Raw genomic sequence first — 15555 nt, forward strand, 5'->3', positions numbered from 1 at the left:
TCCCTGGTGATGGTTTGGCCTGGATGGCGCTATATAAGTGGTGCTTTTCAGGCACAATCTTCCTCAGCCTACTCAAGCTCAACTGATGAGGGGTGAATTCCCCGAAACACTGTGTATTGAGCAGGGAGTGGTGCTTTCTTGCAGGTTTGCCGAGTGGAAGGTACGGCATGCTCCTCGTGTGCTCCGGATGGCAGTCGTGAGTCAGTCAAGTGTCAAGTTGAGCAGGAAGTGTGTGTTCCTCGTTGGAACAACGAACTTCATTTTTTAAGATAAGGATCGGTTTATTAAGGCTGCGTTTACACGACAACGCACGGCCTGTTTTCCGTTTTCAGCCCCGCATTTCTTTTTCGTTTTGTGCGTTTACACGATCAAAGCTGATCCGGGGCGGTCTCCGTTTGTATTGTTTTCGCGCGTCTACACGGGAGCAAATGATCCGCCAAAGTTAGTCATGTGCCAAGTGTTGTCGTGGAAGCCCCAATCACACTCAAGTAATATTTGAAAACAGGCCACACGACAACACTCCTCACATGACCAACGTTTTAAAAACAGATTAAACTCGGATGGAGAGCCAAGGATTAAAATTAAAAAAAGAGAGGGCCAAAAGTTTACAAGTTTCTGTACTCGCGCGATTAGGCCGTCATCACACTACGTTCTCCGACTCCCGTTTACGTCTACGTCTATGGTGAAAAAACCAAAACGGGTGGTCGTGTCATCAGACAGGCACAGTTCTTGACGCGTACACGCAGTCAGGTTTTTGGAGAAATTTGAACCCACGTACATCGAAGTACAGGGTCGCTCGGAAAAAGGCTGGGGGAGATACGCACGTTCATACAAAAAGTCGTATACCCCCCCCCCCCCTCTCCATACCATGTCTACGTCTCCCGTTTCCTCTGCTCCCGTTTTCACCCCGTATACGGATCATCATGACAACCGACCAAAAACTCCTTACGTGGACGTAGACGCAGCGCTATGTACCATGGTGTGATGACAGCCTTAGTGTGCCCCTGGGGCACTATTCAAGAGAGGGCTTTACTTTTCACTGGCTCTTGGAGACTAGGGCACTATTCGAGATAGGGCACTATTCAAGAGAGAGCTCTAATCGCGCGAGTACGGTATCCGTTTTGTCCTACACTAACGATTATAAGCAGGATAATGACGAGTCGAAATGTGCAACAATTACAGTCCGATTCAAAAAGATTTGCAATCCTGGCGATCGCCCGCGGAGTTTGGCGTCTTACCGTATGATCGAGCACTCGAGCGCTACCTGGAAAAACTCACTGCGAACTCGAAGAAATATTCCGCGCGAAAGCAGGAAAAATGACAACTCACTCACGTTGATACAGTCATGTACGTCTGGTTTACAACAAACGAGTTCTTCCTCGTATCGATAATGGAGTCAGAGAGGACATGTCGAAACGAAAGTGTTGTAAATGTTGACGAGCGGCATGGGTCCCAGTTCGTTTTATGACCAAAATAGTTTCTTTGAGCTGCGATGCAATTTACTTACCGTGTGACGAAAACGACATCGACACGGACTCATTCCCAAGGCCATGACTTGGCAAAGCTATCTGTGTGACTTCGACATTTTGAGAAAAGCAGACACTTGTGAACGGTGATAGAAGACGGCGTTGACTCCTAAATTCAAATAAATTGGCGATCTTGAAATACTAAAATAAATCTCAAAAAACTACAGCGCGATGACTTTCATATTGGCACTCACACCATTTCAGTGTTGTGGGTGTGTTCACATGGCGTGAGCCAGTCAAGTGTCAGTCAGGTCGGCAGGAAGCGCGAGCTCCAACAACCAAGTCGTTTGGTACAGCAATCTTCTTTGTCTTGTACCAGCTTGATCACCAAAACAATGAAAAAAACGTTTGACTTGAGGATAGGTTGGGATTTGAACTCACAACTTCATGGTCAGCAGACAGCATTCATAACCACAAGGCCAAAAAGGAAAGGATAAATCGTGGGTTTTGCCATAAAAATCGCTACTGGCTTCCTGGGCAAAGTCGAAACCATTGGAAAAGGCCGGAAACCTGGCCGAAATTCTAACTCCTTATTAAACGGCTGGTCCAATTGTTCCAAAACCTTCACAGAACAATTTGCCGTGTCCTAACAAGCCATGCTATGTACTTTGTTGTCCAAATTTCCCTTATCTTCATACTTTTTAAGACCCAAACCTGATTGCATTTCTGTTTGAAACAGACTATGCACAAAACTGACTGATATAATACTGACATTCAACGACCTGATGCTTAGCTGCATCACGTCTGGAATACGCAAACCAGCAGCCTTACAACTTGGGAGGTTCTAAGTTATGAAGTAACATAAGAAAAGGGAAGGTGAGCGCACTCTTGACGAAAACAAGCTAAACATCACAGCGAACTAAGAATGTTAGCTACGGCAAGATGATGACGAAGGACAAAGGACCACGGCACAGGACGGCCACGGCTCACTTCGAAAATGCGAAACAACGACCACACAACTTGGGAGGCTCATGTTATCAGAGATAAGCAAAAGAGGGGAAGTCACGCAATCACAAAGCAAGACAGACCAGACGACGGCACTATCTCCTCGTACTCTACTACATGTGGAATGGAACTTGTGATGGACTAACAAACGGCATTATCACATGTCATGTGGCTGTTTCCTTGGATCGGGCCAATCACTGATCTGTGTGAGCGGGCAATAAATCAATCCAACGCCCGCGTCCATAGCCCGTCGTCCGTGACAACCCTGACAGTGACACTGGACGCGTGAAATCTACGGGATTTGAACACGGTGACTGTGTACAGTGCAGTGTACATGTGAACGCGTGTTCGAAAGTGGTGATCTCAGATTTTCTTTTTCTTTCCTTTCAAGTGTTGCTGCACACGAGGTCGACTTTCTCCTTTAGTTTTGATTCTTTCAGGTTAGTATCTTCAGTAATGTTAGGCTGAAAGTGATAAATTCATTATGACATGGTTGGTCGGTAGGGGTGAAACGAAGGTCTCAATTTGCCAAACAAACCTCCATGAAAACGAACGAAGGTGTCGAAGGATTCTTTTACCAGTTCACAGTTTCTCTTCAAGCACACTCTGTGCATGTGCCCTACAAAGTACACGACTGTGCACATATTTGCTATGCAGTCACCACAATTGGCACACCCATAGCTTTTGCACTGCGCAGTTTGCACCCTAAACTGCCCAAGACCACAATTGTACTTCTTGCCACCTTGGCCGTGAAAGGCCATGCTCAAGCGCAGTCCGTGGCCTACTATGGACTTGCAGTGGCACCTACCGGGAGCCAAGTGGACACAAAACTAGTCGACTGTCCAAACTACAGTACAGTACCTCCTGTATACAAGGAAGATCAGTGCATGTGTGTGCAGAAATCGTCTATTGACCTTCTTTTGAATTGAAAACGAAGGTTTGTTTCAAATGAAAACGAAGGTTCTTCGAACCTTTGACACCTTCGTTTCACCCCTATTGGTCGGGCAATAATGAATTTCCAGTGCCCTCCAAGTGGGCACTAAAAATCCATTATTGCCCTCCCAACCATGCCATAATATAAACATAACAATCATCATCCTGTCATAGCTAACATTCTTAGTTCGCTGTGATGTTTAGCTGGTTTTCGTCTAGAGTACGCTCACCTTCCCCTTTTCTTATGTTTCTTCATAACTTAGAACCTTCCAAGTTGGAAGGCTGCTGGTTTGCGCATTCCAGACGTGATGCAGCTAAGCATCAGGTCGTTGAATGTCAGTATCACATCAGTCAGTTTTGTGCTAATTGTTGCACATTTCGACTCATCATTATTCTGCCTATAATCGTTAGTGTTGGACAAAACGGATAACTTGTAAACTTTTGGTCCTCTCTTTTTTTAATTATAGAACAATTTTTTGATTATCGGATCCGTGTGAACGGGCGAAAACGAAACAAACGTGACGGAAACGAGGCCTAGCACACCGTTTCGACTGTTAACACACCCAAATTTATCCGGCAGAAATTTCCGTTTTCAAATTCTTCCACCTTGGCCAGTGTTTTGGTTTTCTTCCGTTTTGGTGTCAAAATTGTACGTTTTGCTCTGCGTACCGTGTAAGCGAACCATGCATCCGAAAGGGGTTTGTTGCGTTTTCACCCCCAGCGTTGTCGTGAAAACGCGACCTAAGAGTTCTCCCTGACGAAGACTGATGGAAGTATAACCACTCATTGCCGTAAAGTGTTTATGTTTTACTGAACACAATAAATCCTTAGAATATTAAAAAAGGAAAAACAGAAAGTCATGAAGTTGGAGAAAGTATACACAATACAGTTAAAGCGGCAGTTCACCCTAAAATGAAAAATTCAACACTCCTCCCTTGCACTGATTCCAATGGTGTAGGCCCCAGGTTGATCGGATCAGCCGCTCCAGAGTTATACCAGCTTGAAGTTTGCACTAAATTTGGTGACATTATGATGACGTCATTAACTTGCCCAGACCAGGCTGGATTTATGACGTCAGAGAGATAGACTTTGTATGGGAGTTGATGGGGAAAAACCAATTTGTTTCTTGTTTCTCTTCAACAATGAATTTCATACTAGAATTTTTTCCTGTCGGGATACCGGTAGGGTGCCTTATGTCCCATACCGACGTTTGAAAAAGATGCGACTTCTTTGGGACAATGGAGAGCCAAAATACTGAGATTTCCCCATCTACTCCCATACAAAGTCTATCTCTCTGACGTCATAAATCCAGCCTAGTCTGGGCAAGTTAATGACGTCATCATGATGTCACCAAATTTAGTGCAAACTTAAGGCCGGTATAACTCGGGAACGGCTGCTTCGACCAACCTGGGACCTTCATCATTGGAATCAGTGCATTTTTCGGTACGGGTTATGAAATTTTCATTTTTGGGTGAACTTCCCCTTAAACACAGTGTTTAGCTTACCGGAACTTCATCAGATCGACTTCTCCACTACTGCCACCATCTGGTGTTTGATCGCCAGCATCACCACTGTCATTGCTAACTCGACTGTCTCCACCTTGTCCATCTCCTCCACCTTGGGCACTAACAGATGCGCTGCTTTCCTTGCCACCATTATCAACACTACTTTCGACTTCGCGGAATGGTGGCGGATCTGGTTTGCGAGGACCAAAGTCTTGATCGTTGAAGAATAACTTGTGATATGTTTCAAAAGCAGGCCATGCAGAGTATGCCTCCTAGAAAACACATACAAAGAACAGTAGGCAAGACATGGTGGATCACAGACCACAGAGTGAGGAAGAGAATGAGAGAGAAAGGGGGAGCCGGGGAGAGGAGAGTGAGAGAGAGAGACGCAGACGGAGACAGAGACAGAGAGAGAGAGAGAGAGAGTGGCACCCACCGGCACCAGGGTTCTAGCCAAAGGAGGTCAGGTGGGGGGGGGGGGGCAGCCCCCCCCCCCGTGAAAATGTGGCGCCCAACTCATTTGTCAATTATCGTGTTTTTCAGGCAATTCAACGAAAATGCAGTCGATAGTCACTGCCAGAGGGTTCTTTTAAAAGTCACTTGTCAGGGATGAAGTCGGGTTTGCCCCCCGTACGTTGCATTTTGCATGGCATTACAACTTTGGAAAATGGATAATGGACTACAGGTTAACTGTTTCCCCTATCCCTCCGCCTCCCCCTCCCCCTCCCCCTCCCCTACTATTATTATTTGTGACCTGGCTAGAAGCCTGCACACTAGGTATATGACATGTATGTGTCCGTCGCAAGAGAAGCACCCAAATCTGCAAATGCACTGGATGTGCACCCATAGATTTTCTCTTATAGTAACGATAGCGGATCTGAATGTGAATGAAACAGATCAAGACTAGCGCCAGATAACTGTCTAATCCACACAGCTGGCAAAGCCATGTGAATCCCCCCATGCACACCTGGTCTACACCACACGGAGCACATCGGAATAGGACGGCCAAGACAGTTGCCTATGCACGCCCTACACTTGCTGGGGAAACCAGTATGGACAGCGAACTGCTTTGATATAAGCAGACACTAGATGCACTGGTACCTTGAGGTGAAATTTGAGTTACTTTTCCAACCAGCCTCACCAACTGAGTACTGGGAACCCGGGGTCAACAGACATACCAACCAGCCATGAAAGCTATAGTAGTAACGACACACTGGATTGTGGAGCCGAAACTAGTCCAACTTGCTTTGGCAAGAAGGTAGCCTCCCAACAGATTGGCAGAATGTGCAACTGAGAATTTTGTATTCCAACTACGGTAGTTCCGACGACCTGCCTCCAAATTTGAGTCGATTGCGGCAGATCTGCATGCATTTTCTTTGCGTGTGCCAAAATCACGAGTTTATAATCCCCGGGTTATATACACATGCCGCAACATAGGGTTCCTCATCTCCATGTAGAACTCTGGTCCCCAAATTAAAAAAAGTCCAAAGCCAAAGGCTCTAACGCAGAAACCTATTCTTTACATTATTTTTTCTGCATTTCGTGTGAAGCAGAACCTCTGTAATTCCTTGGTGAATCACACGGAAATGTAGCAAATCTCTGTAATTCCTTGTCGGATCACACGGAAATGTAGCAAATCTCTGTATTTCCTGGGTGAATCACACGGAAATGTAGCAAATCTCTGTAATTCCTTGGTGAATCACACGGAAAATGTAGCAAACGCCATTTGTGAGAAAGCTAGACGCTTTCTTAGAAGCTGAGCATGAAATCGAAAGCAGCTTGGTTGTAGTGAGAAATAGAGAGACTTCACAGTAGCAAGTTGTAGTTGGATTAGCTGTCATATGGAGCAGGCTGCACAGGTAGGACACACACTAACTTGAGGAGATTCAATGCAACATGGCTGAGGCTCGGCGAAGTGGAACGTGCCTGCAAAGGTACATGTTGCTTGGAAAGTAAGGTCAAAATGTAAGGAAAGGACACTGCTTATCTGCGGAACGCGATATGATTGTAATTTCTTGTTATATCTGAGGGTTTGTAACCTTGGCTTGCCGTATCCGAGTTTTGCTGCAATAAATGTTCAACCGTTGTCAGTCATGTCGAGCACACACTGCATTGCCATGGTGATCGGCCGGCGTCACCTGGTCTGTAAAGGTCATACATACAGTATTTCTAGAAAGCAGCTCCGGTCTTTTATTATCGCCCGTCTGAAATATGCGCCACATCATTTCAGAGCTTTTGTGTGGATTTTTTTTAATTCGGTGAAGTTTTCGGGCTTGCAAACTACCAAGCGCCTCGGCCAATATTGCCAAAAATACGGTGGTAGCAGCCCAGTGGGGCAGGAGCAGCAGACGTACCCGCAGTTTACCCATGATCAGTGGCTTCACTCTCATTTTATCCCTTGTGTGGACTTGAATCCCCAGGGCAGACGTACTAAGAAAGTTTGAAAGTTAGTAAAGAAACCATCATGTTTTCTTACCTGCAAGTGCGCCTCCAAAGGATCTGTATGCCGTGGTTGTTCCCAAACATTGTTATAGAATATCATGGCTTTCTTACGCAACGTGGATACTTCCTGCTCCAATTTTGATGCAAGACGAAGCTGATCAGCTCCTTTAGGTTTGCCGTTTTTGTTGAGAAATCTCCCAGCCATGGTTTTGTACATGCTTTCACTTGACATTGATTTTCTGTAATCTTCCATCCTCACTTCGCTCAGAAGTTGGAGAATCTGAAGCATGAAGCACACATGGGGATATAATATACACACCTGTTTAGCATACGAGTAGTATAGCAACTGGGTGTTGGGCTAGGGGGAGCAACCACAACTCAAATCGCGCTATGCGTGCAGTTTAGTACCAAGAGTAGATACCGGTAAGCTACATAAGCTCCCAGGGAGCTTATGTAGCTATCCCTGACCATTGCTAAATAGACCGCCTATACAACCCGATCCCTGGTCATCACGAACACAACGTGATCTTCCAGGATGGCTGTAATCTTTGCATATTTCAGTTCTCCCAGCGTTTTGGGTAAACGAAAAGTCTTCAGAGTGAAGTAGGTAGCATTTGAAGTCAGCGAGATTAGGTAAGCAGTTGCTCATTTCTCTGAGTGGTTCCCCTCCACAGCGGTACACGGTACTCATCAAAGTCTACGCTTTAGCCATGGCGTAAATAGCAGAACAGTTACTCGAGTACAGATAAGAAGTGGAGCGGATTCTACAGCGTGTTCGTCGACATTGTTGGGTATCCACACTAACAAATTCGCTTGACCAAAAACAAAGACCCTGCCGTCCTTATGAGCGTGTAATACGAGAGAGAGGAAATCGAGTTGTTGCAGTATTACTACACGAGCATGGCATTGACATAGGGGTGTCCTACTCCACTCAAACGTCTTATGTAAATCATAGTACCGGTACCTTTTTTTGCAAAGACTCCTGCCCATGACCTAGACCAGTGAGAGTTAGTGACTACACATGTAACCACAGCTTGTGCCATTGTGTTAGGCCCACAAGTTCATGCATTATTCATTTGGCCTGGGTAGCTACTTGCGCGCCCATGTTTGCCATAGCTACCCAGGCCCTTTATATTGCGTTATTTTCTCAGTCGAGCTCTCTCTCTCTCTTCAACCCTCTCTTGCTTTTACCATTGTGCCTCACTTTCCTGTAAGGCTACCTATTTCCCCACCGGTTCAAGCAGCCCGGTGATCGTAAAAAACATCAGCGTTGCAACAGTATTCCTTTTCTCGTGTGTGTGTGCGTGCGTGCGTGTGTGCGTGACACACGAAAGATTACAAGTATACTGCTGAAGTATATGTTGGGATTGGGTTCGTTATCCTCCTCACAACTGAGCTCTTGGGCGAAGACACTTCCCATCTTCATGGCTAATGAATCACTCTGGATGTACTTTGTATTTTATTTAACCTCCTGACATATGTTTCGTCTATGGAGGGTTGATCAGAAAAGGTAAATATTGGTGCAAGTGACACTGATTGCTGATCAAATACTTGTAGACTGAAGGGACTAAAGTTTACATGGGAGGTAGAATGATGTTTTGTTTGCTACTCGAGTGTCGCCAAAGTTTAAACAGAAAGATTACTTGCATCCCTGTCTGGTCTTAGAGATAAATACCTCACAATGTACATAGTCAGCATGGCATACACTTTCATGACTGAAACTGTATGCCACTACTTTCAAGTTTCCAAATTGTGAGATGAATATTGGACCAATGCAGGGTATATTCTAGGACGAATTTCCAACCGGTTACGGTCCAATGAAGAGTCGGGGGGTGCGGGGTCCTCCCCCGGAAAATGTTTTCAAAATACAACCCAAATATGGCACTCGACAGCAATTTAACAGATTTATTGGTGCTGGAGTGTAGCAAACCGTACATACTCGTGACCCTAGTACCAGCCCACGCGGCTTCGCTGGAAGTATCCGTCCAGAAAAAAGCGTTTGACCATTCACAGCTCCATTCACCCACAGAAAAGTACGGGCGGTTGGAACTGATTTGTAACTTTTCAACCGGTCGCCAACAATTCCAACCGGTCGAAAACCGGTTGGGGCGGTTCTAGAAAATTCCCTGCAATGGGCTATCGACTATGTTCAGAGTGTCGGCTGAACCAGTTGGGCTATGAAAAAATCACAACGTCCATTGCTGCATACGCATAGCAGTAGTCATAGCAGTGCTTTGCATGTACATGTACATGTACTCAAGCTCAAACTCACTTCTACATCATCCTCGCTGGTATCAGTCGCCGTAGGAGAAGCACCTGACGTTGGTTGATGCGACTTGCACTTGTGGGTGTCATGTGGCAATGGCAACGCGCAGGATTTACCGCATGAGAAAAATAATAGCTTCGAACTGCTGCAAGGTTCGCTGCATGTGTGTTTCTTGGGGTCCCCACCGCACGAGAAGTTGCATTTTGTTGAATGGCACCGGCCGTTGATGGAATGCTGTGTAACCGTTTCAGTGCAGGTACCCCTACTGCCATCTGTTGTAGGGCAGCGAGGCAATGTACACTTCTTGGGGCAAGTGTGCTCTCCACAGTTGTGCAAACCATTACGGGGATGGAAGTGGTCCTTTCGGCATTTTGACACGCATGTTGCTCCAATGCAGATACCCCCGACCTTGCACTGCTGTTGTGGAAAGACTGCACCTGCTGAACACTTCGAGCATTTCTCCAGTTGGCATCGATAAATACAGCCGTCATTTCCACAGTGGTGGTCGTTATGTTGAGGGGTAGCAGGCTTCGTGCATGGAAATTTACCAGCACAACCTTTGCATGTTCCCCCGCACTTGTGTTCTCGTTGTTCACCGCCACAGGAGAATCGACAGACATGTTCGTCATTGGTCCATGGTTCTTTCATGAGTTCTTCACACGTACCCTTCTCATCTTTGGGCGATACTCCAGGACACTGGCCTTTGACAGTGCATTTCTTGTTACAGGTATGCTCCCCACAGTAGTGGTATTCACCATCACTTGGTTTGTGGAAGTGGTCAGTGCTTGCGCAGTCCGTTATACATTCTCGCATCTTACAATATCGTCCAGACTTCACTCGGCACATTGGTGGTGAGTCCTGCTTTGTTTTGATTGCTCCACAATTAACACATTGCTTGACAACACATGTGTGACGGCAACGCTTCTTTCCACAGTCGTGCTCATTTCCTCCGTGATCAAACGACTTTTCGCACACGTCCTTGCGACAACCAGTGCAGATTACGTCACATTTGTGTTCTCCGTCACAAGACATGTCGCAATTGCCATCATGAGGCACATCCGCCGATGGTTTGGTGATTGGTGAACGACAACTGCCCGGTGTTCCATTCGGACACCGCCCAGCACCTGTGCATGGCCTTCTGCACTTGTGGTTCCCGCAGTTGTGTGGAATTTCACTGGACGACTTGTGGAAATGTTCTTCGGCCTTGCATGGTTTGCGACAATATTGCATGCTACACCTCTTGTTGTGGCCAGAAGCTGCCCTGCATTGCTTTACAGGATTAGTGTTACCGCAGTCCTTGCGACTACATTGTGTCACATCACATGGAACTTTGCATTCCTTCTTCCCGCAGTCATGATCATCGTGCTCTTTATCCTCATCCTCACAACACGTCTCCTGGCAGTTATTGTTTCCCTCGCATGGCTTGCCACAGGCATGACGGCCATCGCATTTGCAGCTACTTCCCTCCACAATATCATGACCGAGATCACGCGAGCACTTCTGGTCACAAGTAGTTGTGCCAACACTGACTTGCGTGACGAATAGTGAAACCTTTCGAGGTACAGGGTGCTTGCACTTGTCATTACAACTGTGCTTTTCATGGCACTTGAAGCGATGTCCGGGCTTCTTGCATTTGCTTGTGCTGATATACTCAAATATGCCATTGTTCATTGATGGTGGCTTTTTTTCACTTGGTGGATGGCGGTCACGGTCTTGGTGCACTCGGGTCACTTCTTCTTCACAATAGGATTCCTGGCATACCTCACATTGTGCTCGGCAGAGGTGAAATTTGCTGGTGATGCCATCTTCCTCAGTGCAGGGATCTTCAACTCGGAGATACTTCCAGAATTCAGAATGCAGGACCACACTACCATTGGAGATGTGTCGATGGCGATCACCAGCTTTCTTGCAAACATCAGAGCAACGTATCGATGTTTGCGACTCAACCAGAGTGCTCACACTAGCTGGCTGTTCTGAGCTAAGCAGCTTAATCTGGTGCTTTTCAGCATGATCTTGGTGAACTGTTCCGTGGCCGGTACTGCAAACATCATGCCTGCTGGACTGCTTCGTGTCACAGCATTGAAGGCACCATGGGCAGGATTTACCACAGAGGTGATCCGAAGAATCTAGATCACATGTGTGTTTATCACCTCCGTGCTGTGCACTGCCTGCGGAGATTTTCGTTGTGCACTTGTGTCGCCAACCATCCACAGTATCCAGGTAGCGCGTGCCTCCGTCGGGTTGCTCAGCTTGCTTGCAGCATGCCCCAATGCTGGTGCATGGTTCGATGCATTCGTGCTCGCAGCCACACAAATGATGACGACCTGGATGTTGGAATTTTTTTGTGCACAGCTTCTCACACTGCGGCTGTTCATGGAACTGGCATGGGGTTGCACAGAGATGTTTGTCTTTATCAGTACGGCACCAGCACTTGCCAAGGTGGCCTTTGAATAGATGGCATTCCTGCAGGCAGTTTCTTGCACCCTGGTAGATGCAGCCTCCCCGGGATTGTCCGCACAGATGAATGGTCATCCTGTTTGCACACAAATGTCGCGGATCATTGTTGGTGGCGTCATGTTCATGCCCTGGCTGAAGGTCGCAGTATTCACCGCACTGATCACAATCGTTCGGATCACAATCTGTCTGACAGGTATGCTTGCCAGTAGGGTTATGCTTATTCCGGTGGGTAAAGCAATCATGCTTACTGTCACCATGCTCCTTTGGATACAAGCACAGAAAATGACAGCCATGACTGCACTGCTCCTTGCACAAGCCTTTTGCCGCTTCCTCGAGACCATCCTCGTACTTCTTTATCTGTGTTTTTTGCGGTACTGAACTAACAGACTCCTCCTTGTTGGTGCCACATTGCAGCCACACCGCAACGGCCTGCTTTCTGAGGGTAAGAGCCCTTTTGTGCTCATCTTCAGCAAAACCGGCCACCCTCTGGAAGAACGACGACGCATTTCCTCGTTGGCCTTGCTGCTTATTTGTCAACGCCAACTTTGTCTGCTTGATAGCGTATTCACCCAGCTTGGCTTGGTACCTTTGCTGCTCATAGGAAGGCGGAATAGGCACTTTACTCTCAGCATCACCCTCTGGCATGGAGAAATCATCTCCAGGAAGTTGACCAATCCCTCCACTGACAACGTCTTTGAATTGCGGAAGGGCGTCCAGCTGGAACATGAGGCACCCTTCCTCACAGAAATTCTTCACGTCAGTGTAGTTGTTACCTTCATCATCATCCTCAGTTGGAATTTTTCCGAAGCGAGCTAGTTGGTCAAGCCTCCAGAGGAATTTTCGATTCCTATTCACCAAGAAGACGCCAAGGTGGATGGTTTTGACTGTATGCTTTTTGATGGCCCTGGCAAGCAGCTGGATGCATGTCACAAAGCGGTGTGGATCTTTGTAGGATTTGTGGCAGAAACGCTGTGGATAGGAGAGAAGATTCATTGCTTGGGCTTCGTATCCACTTTTAGCTGCCAGAACAATACCGGAGAAGAAGTTGCCTGCAAGGTCCTGGAGCTCTTTTGATCCTCTTATATCAGCAACAGCTTCTCTGCTCCTTTCCCCGCCAATGAGAAGACACGCGGAGAGAATTTCCGGCTCAACTTTATTCTTTCTGTCAGAGTAGGGCACTAGGCCACAGTCAGCGGGAACAGCCTTTCGCAGGATGGAGTGCAGCAGCTGCATGTTCTGCACCCACGTGCCATGCTTGGCAGATGGCATGAGGCAAACATTGGATAATGCTATTGCTGCAAATACCAGAGCTGCAGCAGTCTTTCTCTCCTGAGCTTCATCCATTGTGAAGTTGAGAAGCAGGAAGATGTGTAGCAAGCCAGTTCCGTGTTGGAAGTGCCACATTCCGTGGAGAGAGTCTGCAGAATCTGCATCGGGAATAACTAGAAGTGGGGATCCAGAGAAGCGAGTGAGAAATCGCGTCACCGCTGGGTTATCATATTTTGCCAGAAGGGTGGTGACGTGAACGGATCCCTTCCAAGCATCTGTGATCCGTGCCAAAGCCCCAAGTGGAACGGGGTCTGGAATTTCCTTATCAGCTGACGTGAGGCTTTCAGCATCTGGTTCTTCTACAGTTTTCAGACAAACTCCTTCAAACGGCTGTTGACTCCTTTGTGATTGATTGCTGCATGTGTTTTCATTCATGGCTTGCGGCTGCTCTTGATATCCTTGCGGTTGTTGCTGACGGCTCTGTTCTTCGTGGCTTAATTGCACATCCTGCTTGTCGTACTCATTGTCGTACTCCTTTTGCTGTTGTTGCTGCTGTTGCTGCTGTTGCTGATAGCTGTGTTCTCCGGGGCTTAATTGCTCCTCCTGCTCCTGCTCCTCCTTGTCGTACTCCTTGTCCTGTTGTTGCTGCTGCTGCTGCTGCTGCCACTGCAGTTGTTCCAGATGTAGCTGTCCACCTTTTAGCTCCTGGGTAGTTTCTTGGTCCCTAAGTTGTTGATGTTGCTGCTGCTGCTGCCCAGATACGTGCATCTGCTCCGTAGTAGACTGCTTGTCTTCAGCACACTGCATTAGAACAGTAGCATTCAAGCCCCAAGCGTCATGCAGCCACATTGGATTGACAAATGGATCTGGTTTAGACCTTGACTGTGCAGCGCTGCCAGCTGGAGACTTGCTGGACGTGTCCCTTGGCACCTCAGTTCCAAACAAGTGTTCGCTGTCGACGGATCTCAAGCAAAACATCTCCCATGTTTTCACGCTTGCGAGGTGTAGCAGTGGCAGCTGCGATGCTCCTGTCCAGGCACCCTGTGTTGTCGCTTGATCAGACGTGTCATTGCAGACTGAGGGATCAACGAAGCAGAAATTTCTGAAGAGGGCCTTTACATACTTCAGGCATTGTTGGCGTAGCTTTCTCTCCACATACATGTTGACTGTCAAAACACAGTGCAGGCGAACTGGTTGGTGACAAAGGCTCATTCGACCGCCTGTCGGGAACTCGTTTAGCACCTGCGATAGTAGAGTCAGGACATCAACGTCTTGGGTGTTGAATCGTTCAAACATGCCATGTGGCCTGAATATCAAGCCCATCAGTGGGTCAGAGCCAGTTGTAGATGATTGTCCTTCGGCATGGGTGCCGTGTTGCAGCGAGAAAGCTTGGTTGGAGAGGAGATGCTCCTGCCCGTAGTACACAACCACGTGTAGAGACATTTGTAGTGCAAACCGAAGCAAGTGAGCATGATGAAGATGGCTGTCTCCGGGCAGCAAGCAGAGGATCATGTAAATCGGCACTTTATCGGCATCTTCCTTTTTCTTGTTGTGAGTAGATGGGGTCAGGCAGTATAATCCTGAATGTTCGATGGTTGACAGTTCCGCAATGTTCCTTGGAGTTGCAATCTCCTGGCTTGTCAGAGCATTCAGCAGCGCATCCATGTTGCCAGTCAGAATCACAACCCTACTGGCCAGGCGTTGTTTCATGTAAATCTTGCCCTCATCTTCTCTTGAATCATACTCTACGTATTTGATAGGTTTTTTTGATCTATCATCCATTCCACTGTCCTTCAGGTTTTCAGTCAATGGTCCATCAGTACGATTGCCAGGTATAGGTGCTGCTTGCTCAGCTGTTGATGCATTTGATTGTCCGCTTGATGCACATACAGAATCATCCGTACTCTCTTCTTTTGATCCAGCGTCCCCTGATCCAGCTGATCCAGTAGCACCCTTTGTGGCTGGGTCCTTGGCAGATGCCGCTTGCTTTGGTCCTTTGGTGGAGCTTTTTGTCACAAATTGATGACGAGTATCAAGCAACCTCAGCTTCTTTCGGTCGAAAACAATATTGCCACTGGTTTGTGGTGAGCCACCACCAGTACTTTCCAAATATGCCAGGCGGTACACCTCTTGGTCTGTAGATCACAGAGCACACAACAAAAAGGCAAAAAAAACCCAGAGTTAACCGTAGTTTCCGGTAATCAAGTCATTA

General features: G+C 47.1%; 2 protein-coding genes across 2 annotated transcripts in view; one reads left to right on the forward strand and one right to left on the reverse strand.

Annotated features, from left to right (window-relative positions):
* Nucleotides 1–15555, forward strand: part of LOC135827718 (uncharacterized) — a 150216-nt gene that overhangs the window by 50784 nt on the left and 83877 nt on the right. The gene's annotated exons all lie outside the window — the stretch shown is intronic.
* Nucleotides 1–15555, reverse strand: part of LOC135827700 (uncharacterized) — a gene marked incomplete at its 5' end in the record, with an annotated part of 29367 nt that overhangs the window by 1818 nt on the left and 11994 nt on the right. The window contains 3 exon segments of the mRNA XM_065340157.1: nt 4910–5181; nt 7386–7631; nt 9624–15478. Of these exon segments, the coding sequence (XP_065196229.1) occupies nt 4910–5181; nt 7386–7631; nt 9624–15478 (6373 nt within the window).

This window comes from Sycon ciliatum, chromosome 1 (genome assembly GCF_964019385.1).
Source record: "Sycon ciliatum chromosome 1, ocSycCili1.1, whole genome shotgun sequence".
NCBI classification, from domain to species: Eukaryota; Metazoa; Porifera; class Calcarea; order Leucosolenida; family Sycettidae; genus Sycon; species Sycon ciliatum.